Here is an 11,079-nt window from a genome sequence, read left to right as displayed (position 1 = left end):
TATGTTTTGTCCCCCCCCCCCCACCACTAATATAATAAAGCAACTTGTTATTTTCGGAAGAACTTTTTCTCTAATGAAACACTACATAATATAAATTTGAATTAGTCAAATTTCATTGCAAATACCATACGCCAAACAAAAAACTAAAAAGATACTCATTGTTTATCATAAAGATTGTGCAATATAAAATGAAAAGGTTCATTTTCGTATCTTTATATTTTGATATTTTAATTTGAGGAGAGGTTCAAAATTATGCTGATACTTTATGAAATGGTCCAACAATTTATTTTGATAACATGTGGGGTCATTATTTACATTTGACTATGTAAATGATCAAAATTTTCTGGAACTTTTACAAATTTGACAATCATTTTTCTTACCCATTATCCCTCTTGTCTCTAAGTTTGAACATCACCATAATAATCTAAACACCTCATCATTGTCAAGGTGTTTATATTAATTCCTTTAGGATAGAACAAGAAATTATTTTATAATAATGACAATATAAATTATAGAATTTCGCTTAACTCAACAAGACAGAATAAATCACACGACATTTATATTTTATTTTCAAAACGATAGAGAAATGGGGAAGAAGAGTTTTCAAATTTTCAATGTTCAAAAATTGAGATGAAACTTCTAATTTATAGCCAATGATTTGATTTCTTGTTAACTTTTTAAGATTTGAAAGAAGTGTTTCTTTATATAAAGATAATGATTTTTCTATCTTTTTCCAATAAGGGACAAAACTCCTCAATAAGAATGTTTTTTTTTCCTTTCAAATTTCCTTTTCTCTTAATTCCCTTTTTTATTTATTTATCATTCGAAACCTAATAATTAATATTATTTTCACATAATAGTGTGATTTATTTAGAAAATAATGTACATTATTTTATTATATTTTGATCAAGATCATGTGTGAATGAAGATATGAAGTTTCTTTCGAGGACCAAACAATTAATTTTACGTTATAATTCAAAGCACTAAACACAAATTTGTATCAATCGATTATGTAACTACTAGTAGTTTTGTTAATAAATTTTTGTGTAATATTGGCTTTTGGGTCAAGAGTTAAGACTGACTGAGTGACCGTTGGTCGAACACTCCTATACTAATAATTTAATTAGTAATATCTATCATTTTATATATAAAAAAATAATTATTGTTTTATATCAATTTCAAGTAAATTAAGTTGGCTATATCAATTTTCATTGTTCATGTAATTACTCCATTAAATTAAATTCATCGTAAAGTATAAATAATTTTTTTTTAAATCTCAATAGTAATAGGCTAAAAATACTGTACTAAACTAACTTTGATCTTGACTAATTTGTATTAGCTATTAGTAATTTTAAATTAAAAGTATGTTACTTTTGGAAGGAAAAGAAGAGTGTTATAATAGAGTATTTATAAAGCTACTTTGCAATTGAGGAGCGCAATTTTCGCTTTGGATAACAATTTTCTTTTAATAGTTTATAGTCTTTTTATGAAGTCATCCCAATTTTGTGCAAATAATAAGTTTCCTTTTTATTTCCCCAATGCAATTTTATTTTTATTTCTTATTTGCATAATAGTGACAGTTGAAAAAAGAAAGATCACCTAACCAATAAATTATTCATTTTGTTGCTAAGAAAAGAAAATGAAAAACATGATGAAAACAAGAAAAAAGTACTTTAGATATGTTTTTTTGTTTAAAATAGTTCGTTTTGATTTTTTTTTATATATACGTTTTTGGATAAGATAGAGAATTGACCAGATGATAATCAAATTTGCAGCACAAAATAAGTATTTATGGATAGTAGTAGAAGTAGAAATTATTAAAAAAAAAACACAAAATAAATGTTTATTATATAATTAAATTAATCACATAAAATATGTTAATTTTATTAATTGTACATATCACTATTAATTGGAATGAGAGGTTGAAAGTTTTATTGAGGCTAATCCATACAAACAAACCTTGTTATAATGATCATTTATTGGAACGATAATTTATTATAACAATATGATTTTCTCATGAATCAATTTTTCATGTTATATTTTATTTCTCTATAACAACATTATACCTGTAACATAATGATATTAATTATAGCAGGACACTCTTTCTAAAATTATCCCTCTTAATAATTATACCCAAATATTATTAAATAGTATTTATACCCAAATATTATTAAATGATGTTTTTGTACGAAATATATTATATATATAAAGTAAATTATTAAAATATTTATGTTGATCATCATTTATATCATGCACATAGTAAACTTTAATCACAAATATTTTTTGAAAAAATTATATTTAAATTGTATCTATAACTATTGTCATAATTTCACAAGGAAAAATAATTAACGCTTTCTATTTTTATATTCATACTCTTTCTAATTTTTCATACTTTGCTTATAACAATTTAATGAAATATAAATGCATATTAAATATCAATATTCATAACAATATTTTGTTATAGCAGACATGAAACTTTCTGAAACAATTCGATTATGGAGATTCCATAAGCTTCTCAAAGCCGGCATCTTTTTTGTTTTGTTCTTTATATTTATTACCCCTCTCTCTAATCCCTGAAATTTAATTTCTTTTTTCATTAAGAAATATGAAAAAATGTACTTTTTTGGTTTATTAAATAGTTAAGTACGAATGAAAGTGATAGGCAAAATAATTAAAAAGAACCTTGAACTTTTCTAGTTCCTAAATGAATATTATACTTGAGCGATTATCATATGTACGTATACATGTGGGAAGTTGATGTCTATATACCATCCTTAGAATGTATTACATAATTTATAATTATGAGTATCCATACGACTAACTGAAGGAACGTTTAGAGGCGAATTTATAATATAATTTATAGATTTATGAGAATTAAATAATTTTTATTCATATATAGTAAGAAATCGATTAAATATTTGATCATGAATCCTATTATTATTATTATAAATTTAAACTCGCTCTAGAAATTCATAAATTTTAAATAAAAATATACACCTCTACACATTTTTTTTTTCTTTTAGACATGTTTTTATCCTTTAGAGAGCCAACATAAAAAAATCACCTACCAAATCAATCCAAACTTACACCAAATCAGCCTATTATGAAGATTAATCGAAATGTCACTACATCACATGCGTTTTCATATAAATTAATATTATTAAATTGTAGTAATACACATTTTTTTTCAATTTTCAATTTAATGTCAAAGTATTAATGTAGCTTCATATAAATACTCGATACAAATATTTTTCTTTATCGAATAATCCTTCTTTTTGGCATTCATGCTGCCAAACTTTATAATTGATAAGTTCTCCATTTGCCATCAAACCTATAACACATTTTAAAACCATACAATCACAAAGAAAATAGGAAGAAACATAATTTTATTGTAAAAATATGTAGATACAAATTTGTTCCTCTCTTGATTCTTCTCTCATAAGATTTTCATGATTCGAGGGTTGTTAGTAGCGTATTTTCCGAACTATGATTATTTGGATTTGATCTCTTTATGAATATTCCATGAATTTGTAAAATATTCGAGATTTTAATCTCTTTATAGAATTTTCGAGATGCCTTTTCAAGGGAATATAGTATCCTTTATATATGCATGAACTCGAGTTTAGGGTTGAGTAGTCTCTAAGAATTTTAATTGAAATTGAACACACCTACCTTGTAAAGTCCCAACTCGAATTGAACACATCTTTTAGAGTCCCACAAAATTTCAATGTCTACCCCAAACTTGTAAAGTAAAAAGAGAAAAGTATTGAAAATATTCTTGAAATTGATTTAAATTATTAGTTTTGTCCCAAATTATTGACATACTTAAAAACACTTATTTACTTGACTAACTAAATTTAGTTACATTCTCTGATCTGCCACATGACAAGTGGTCTCAAACTCTTGTAAAAACATGGAACTCTTAATACAAAAAGAGAAACGAGTATTGAAAACACCCCTAAATTTTGTGTGAAAATTTAGGGAATGTATATCACTCATGTTGCAATGTCAGAAGTATATTTATGTGAATAAATATTTTTAAAACTATAAATAATTCAACAATAAAACTAATATATCACGCTAAATTTATGAATATTTAAAACTATTGAATTCGTCTAAACTCATATTGTAGCCCACCCCCTACTCATCAAGACACTACAAATCCTAAGGACAAAAAGATGGTAATAACTGCTAAAACAAAGGGTATTAAAGTAATATCGCCAGGTCACATTACACTCATTCTCATCTCGGACGTAATTTGCAACAAGAAACCATACCGATGAATGGGACCCACATCATCCTCCACTTATAATTCAACACGTGTCAACCCGCATAAAAACAAAACCTCTAACCGACGTCGTTTAGTGACCAGCTGTTTTGCTTAGACGTAGCCTAATGGCCGACCTTTCTGCCTACATAGAGACGCAAAGAACAACCAAAGTTGGCGTAAGCACCAACGAAAATTGCGATGGAGTGATAAGTAATTTTTTATTTTTGATTAAACGTTTCGAATTTGAATCCCTTTGAATATAAAGTCATCTTTATTAGAAAGTTTTTTATATCTTAATATAAAAAATTTCTATACGAATTTAAATTTAATTAAGCTTCAATATAGATATTAAACACCGAACGAAAAAACTAAAAAAACAAACAAAAAAGTTGGCGTAAGCGCCAAACTCACACATACCCTTTCTCTCTTTTCTTCCTTTTTTTCCCTACAAAGTCATCCAACGGCTCAAAATCAATCTCAGCCACCACCAGCTCTTCTCGGCCGTCAGATCTACTTTCATTCACCCCGTACCCCCTACCCCTACCCACACCCCGCCCCACCCCATGTTTTTATTGTTGAATTTTAAGTTGCTGTTAGTTTAGGTTAGGCCTTCTTCCTTCTTCTCTTCCCTTTCCAATCCCCCATCTTTCTCTCTCTAAAAATTCTCTCTCTCTCTTTCAAATTCTTTTGATTCTTCATCGTCAATACAATAACTTCTTCTTCTCCAACTTATGCACATTGGGTGAATTAGGTGTTAATTAATCTGGACGGAGCATTCTGAGCAGATTGCAGTAAGTTGATTGATAATCGAAGATCGGTTTGATGACAATGCTGGTTCCGCCATGGCTAGAGCCATTATTGAACACTGCTTTTTTCTCGATTTGCCGGACGCACGGTGATGCGGCGCGGAGTGAATGCAATATGTACTGCTTGGACTGCAATGACAATGCTTTTTGCTTCTATTGCCGCTCATCGAAACATAAAGATCATCAAGTCATTCAGGTAAATTTTATTTATAAACTGTGCTAGTATTGGAGATCCGACTAATCTGAATTCACGCAAAACGTAGTTATTGTTGGTATCTAAAACATTGGCATTATGAGTATCATTATGATCATAGTTACGGGTTCAGTAAAACTCAATAAATTTGGCTCAAACTTTGTGTTTGTGTTTGTGTCCAATCTTCCTTTTTGACTCTTATTGACTCGAACCTACAAACTCAGAATTGGAGAGAGAGGATGCTTACTATTTGAACAATCTCTTTTTTTTGTCAAATAATCTACATTTAGTATAAAACTCAAAAATAGAAAAAATTGGGCTCCGCAATACTTGTAATGTATCTTTTCTTACATAGTAAGTAATCTTTTATTTCAATTTTTACCTAGAAAAAAAAAAGTAGGTATGATATATGGATTTTTTTTCTTCTTTTTATAGCACGTGTGGTTAAAATTTGTAAATAATTGTTGTTGAAATATATATAGATAAGGAGATCATCATATCATGATGTGGTAAGAGTTTCAGAGATTCAAAAAGTATTGGATATAAGTGGAGTGCAAACATATGTAATCAACAGTGCAAGAGTTTTATTTCTAAATGAAAGGCCACAACCAAAGAGTAGTGGCAAAGCAAGTTCTCATGTTTGTGAAATATGTGGAAGAAGCCTTTTGGACACTTTTCGTTTCTGTTCTCTTGGATGTAAGGTAAATTATCTAATTTTGTTAATTGATTACTTCATTTTACCTATTAATTATTTTATTTTATTTTATTTTTAAAATTTTGGCCATGGCCATTGCATTATTCATACATCGTGATTCATGTTAATTATGTCCCACATATTCATAATAAATAATAAAATTTCACATCTTGATCACCATCATTGATTGTAACTCCCTACCAAAAAATACATGTATCATCTTCATCGTCATCATATCATATGGTCACAACTCAAAAGTTCAAGTAGCCTTTGATTGACATATTGACAAAGGTGAAGCTATGTTTATAGAAAGGGGTTCAATTGAATCCGATTCGTTAAAATGTTATACTGTATAAATAGTATAGTAATGAAATTGGTTCAAAAATTGTTTTTGAAGTCGTATGCTTGGATTTCAGATATAACATTTTCGCATTTTTTATGTTTCATTTTAAAAATTCCTAACTTCGTTACTGATGATTATGAAGCCACATGGAGAGCTAGGGAATCTATAAATAGATACACATGCCATCCTTTTCAAGAATAACCAATTAACCAATTTTTTTAAATGCTATTATAACATTTTCATTTTTGTGCTCACAACTTACATATACACTACATATATAATGATTCATGACACCATTATAGGCCTACATTCACCATTAGTCCAAGCTAATATCTATATATCATTTTTTAGCGATTGATTATCAGCAATAACTTATTTGTCGATAAATATATTTTTTAGTGGCAATTAGCACTCTTTATAAATGTCTCTAAAGCCTACAGCGATATTAACTAATGTTGGTAAAGACTTTAGCACTCTTTGTTAATGTGTATATTTATTGCTGCTGAAAACTGTTAATATTGTTGTAGTGATATTCCAATTGAAGTAATGTTGAAAGATGATGAGTTACAATTTTTGGACTATATATCATTTGTTTTTAATGACTTAGCTTGTAGGAATAAAGAGGAATGGAGATTCAAGCTTTATCTTAGATGCCAAGAATGAAGTACTAGCATTACAAAGAGGTGAAGGCATATCATCAAGAGGAGGAAATCAATTGCGTGAAGGCTTAGAACATGACAATATATACCCACCCACCCCTCCTCCACCACCTTCAAATGCTAGAAGAAGAAAAGGGATTCCTCATAGAGCACCTCTTGGTTCATAACAACATATAAAATAATAATTAACCAAAAAATAATACATTCAAAAAACTACTTTATACAACTCATGACATATAAGGAGGGGTTGTAAAGGTTGATGAAGTTTCCTTTTTGAAGATGGTGGGGTCTTTTGAAAGGAAAGAAAGAGAAAAAAGAGAGCAATAATGCACAATTTGTTTTATATTAGAAAAAGTTGGAAGATTATTGTACATTGTAATTAATTTAATTAAGAAATTTAAAAGGCAAAGTGTTTGTTGGAGTTAGTTTTATAGTTTTCATTGGCCCACCAACCCACATGGGTCGTTTATATAAAGTAATAACCTTTTTATTTGTTTAATACATGCAAACCAACTTTCTTATCATTCTACCTAGTTTTGTTTCTGGATAATAAAATATATTTGGTAGAAATCAATTAGGGTCGTGGTGGAGTGGTAAATACTATTTTCAGCGTGAATTTGAATTTAGTCGGGCTTCAATGTAAGTATCGAATACCAAATGGGAAACAAAAAAAATATTTTGTAGAAATAATGTTGAAACACCGGAGTGAAAGCACGACACAAATAACAAGCGTGCAAGTACCAGTTTTCTGTATTTTCTTTCCCTTCATAGATAATGAATCAAAATTTTGAGTTTTTTTTGAAAGTGAGTGAGTCTCGAGGAAAAACACAAACTTAAGAATATAATTAACTAACATAAGTTTGGTCAATCGTTCATGGATCACTAATTTTCAACTTTGTCTTTGAAAAATAGTCACTATATTCGAACTCTTCAATTCCTCAAATGGTTCAATTATGAAATTTAAAACTTCAAAATAAATAATTATTTTCAATTATAGGAACTAAAAAGTGATTATTTCTGATTTTTTTTTAACATTCTACTCAATGAGTTCTTGAATTTCTTTCTTTTTGTCATTTCCCTTATGGTTGTTACCTTTGAAACCTATGTTTTGAACTAACAATTTTTTTTTCTTTTAATAAATAATGTGTGGAGCCTAATAATTAGGCAAACAACTACTAATTAAAGAGTGATTGATTTTAGAATGTGATGTGATGATCCCATCCAATAATGTATAAACAGTTGGTTGGGTTGGTATTGAATTTACTAATTATTTCTTTTTTTAAAATTATTTTTTGTTAATCATAATGATTTGAAGTTGACACTTAATCCATAAATCATAATATATAAAAAAGATTCAAATTCATTTGCAAGTAGGGTATAGAGAGCATATTGTATCTCTTTGCTTGGTTAATTAAGCAAAAAGAATAGGAAAAAAGTTTAAAAGATTCTACACACAACGTAAAAGGCTATCGTGATTAATGTACTAAAGTATTTTTCTTTTCATTGATTGATGTACTAAAGTACACATGATATAAAATAGGGTAAAATATCGCGTCTGATATTTATACTAAATCAATAGATATAAGATATATATTTTTATAACCTAGTGCAATATCAGGTACAAATAAATATGTATTTTCATATAGCTAATTCAACATAGTTTTATTAGCTTAGGGTGTGTGTTTGGTATGGAAGAAAAAATAAGTCATTTTCCACAATCAAATACCAAAATTATTTTTCATTAAAAAGATTTTTATAGCCTAGTGCAAACATTAGATATACAAATAAATATGTATTTTCGTATAGCTAATTCAACATAGTTTGCTTAGGGTGTGTGTTTGATATGGAAGAAAAAATAAATCATTTTTCCACAATCAAATACCAAAATTTATTTTCATTAAAAACAAAAATTGACTGATAATAATTTATTCATTAGAAAAAAGGGACACTAGTCAAACAAGAATATAAATTTTAAAAGTAGAATACATAATAATAATAAATAAATAAAACTTGGCATGGATTGCATATTCAAAGCTATTCGTAATTTTAAATACTTCCGAACTATGCTATTTGATAACATTTAGCTGAATTTGAACAATTGATTTTTGTTTTACCCTCTCTAAGAATTATTGTCCTTTTATTTCTTTAGTGATTCGAATTCAAACTAAAAATTATTGGGTTTGGTATTAAAATGAATATCAAATTTGGAGTCATTTACAATTGAGTTGGTCCAATTTGGATCAATTATAAAAGAAAAAGGTGTTGGTAAAATAATTTTTTTACTATCAATTTGGTGATCCGACACGATTGAATTATTCGTTCTATGATTACAACATATTTTATACTAAAATAATAGTCATCTGTCAGGAATTGAATTGCGACAAGCTCTGATTGTTATACCTGAGATTAATTGTTTTTTAAAAAAAAATATATACTCCGTACGTCTAATAATACTTGTTTACGAGTATTAATTTTACACATTTCTTAACAAATATAAATAGAAGGATAATTTTACTATATCACTATTTGAATATATAACAAATACAATGTCTTGAAAAATATAATAGGGAAATGACTATAAGTAATGATAAGAGTAAATTAGAAATTAAGCGTAAAATTATCCATTAATTTCATAAAATAAATAAGTATTATTAGACATCTCAAAATAATATAATAGACAATTATTATTAAACGGAGAAAACGTATTTAAAAAGTCTTTCTGGAAGGTTGGGATGTCCACTAAGAAAACACACAAAAAAGGGATGGGGTGGGTGGGGGGGAGGGAGTGAAATTTAATAACACCTTTGACAAATAGGATGATAAACTTTTACTCTCTTTCATTATGTTATAAAATTAATAGGAGAACTCAATTCAAAAAATTAGTCTATTTGGGTAGGTAAACCCACTCAATGTATAGATTCATTTGTTTGTTCTCTTTTTAATTAATACATAATACATAAATAACTAAATAGACCCCGTAACTTGGTCTTAACACGTATTTATATCGTTTAATTTTTTATGTGCACAAATAGACACTTAAAACCGTATAAAGTTGAATTAGTAGATACATATATCCTACGTGACATTCTACATGACAATTTGTGGATGATAAATTATATAATAATTAATAATGCATTTAATTTAAAAAATTTACACAAATAATAATATTAGAAATACGCATTTCAATTAATTAACAACTAAAGGTGATTAGCTAAATATCACAAGCATCAATATCAGAATTAGTCATAATTCAAGGGACTAAAAGTTTTTTTAAAAAAAATTCCTAGATAAATGAAAAACAATTTAAAAAGAGAAAATAGAGTAAAAAACTCAACTAAAAATAATAATTAGAGAGTTAAAATTTTGCTTTCTGACCAAATAGAAAATTCAAGGGCAAGGAGAGCAAGGAGTAATTATTTAAAACTAATACAATCACGGTTTTCGAATGAACTTGTATGCACTTCCATTAATATCATGGGTAATCTGTTAATTTCAAAAAGTATGGGCAAAGCCTACGTACATTTTATCCTTCTAAGACTTGTGGAATTTCTCTGACTATATTGTTGTAATATGTTATCTCCATCAACATAGTAACTTTGTTCATCAAGACTTGAACATATTAGGAAAAATTCACATGTTCAGTAATTTTGTCTCCGATGAGATTTGAATTCGCGATTAGTAGGGAATAACTTGTTTTCCCTTTCCCCTACCAATTAGAGACAATGATCTCAATAACTTTGATGATTTGCTACTTAATGATGAGTGATCTCCTTCATGATTATCATAAGTGTAATCCATAGACAATGATCTCCTTATTTGTGATGACAAATTTGTTGATCTCTTCTCTTTAGACATTACCATTGATACACCATGTCTAAGCATATCACGTGGTTGTACTTTTGATGACAAAGTAGAAGTAGAATTATTTTCATCATTTAATTTCATTTCCGATAGTAGATCCAATAAATACATGGCATGTATCTCTTTCTCTGTTATTGGAGCACGACAAACGGGGCAACTAGAGTGTGCCACGAACCACTTATCGATGCACACCACATGGAAAGTGTGTCGACAAATAGGCAACAAGCGGACCAAATCTTGATCTTCCAATTCA

At 28.1% G+C, this 11,079-nt stretch overlaps 1 protein-coding gene across 1 annotated transcript; it reads left to right on the top strand.

Moving 5' to 3' along the window:
* The first annotated feature begins 4,875 nt into the window (after positions 1-4,875).
* Positions 4,876-7,440, top strand: LOC102601147 (uncharacterized). Its single transcript, XM_006367189.2, has 3 exons — positions 4,876-5,272; positions 5,752-5,970; positions 6,914-7,440. The coding sequence occupies exons 1-3, from the start codon at positions 5,093-5,095 to the stop codon at positions 7,130-7,132; spliced, it is 618 nt and encodes a 205-aa protein (XP_006367251.1). The 5' UTR covers positions 4,876-5,092; the 3' UTR covers positions 7,133-7,440.
* Positions 7,441-11,079: the final 3,639 nt, after the last annotated feature.

Source organism: Solanum tuberosum, unplaced genomic scaffold (assembly GCF_000226075.1).
Source record: "Solanum tuberosum cultivar DM 1-3 516 R44 unplaced genomic scaffold, SolTub_3.0 scf00736, whole genome shotgun sequence".
Classification (NCBI taxonomy): domain Eukaryota; kingdom Viridiplantae; phylum Streptophyta; class Magnoliopsida; order Solanales; family Solanaceae; genus Solanum; species Solanum tuberosum.
The sequence above is the reverse complement of the archived record's forward strand: the minus strand, read 5'-3'. Positions and strand labels throughout refer to the sequence as shown.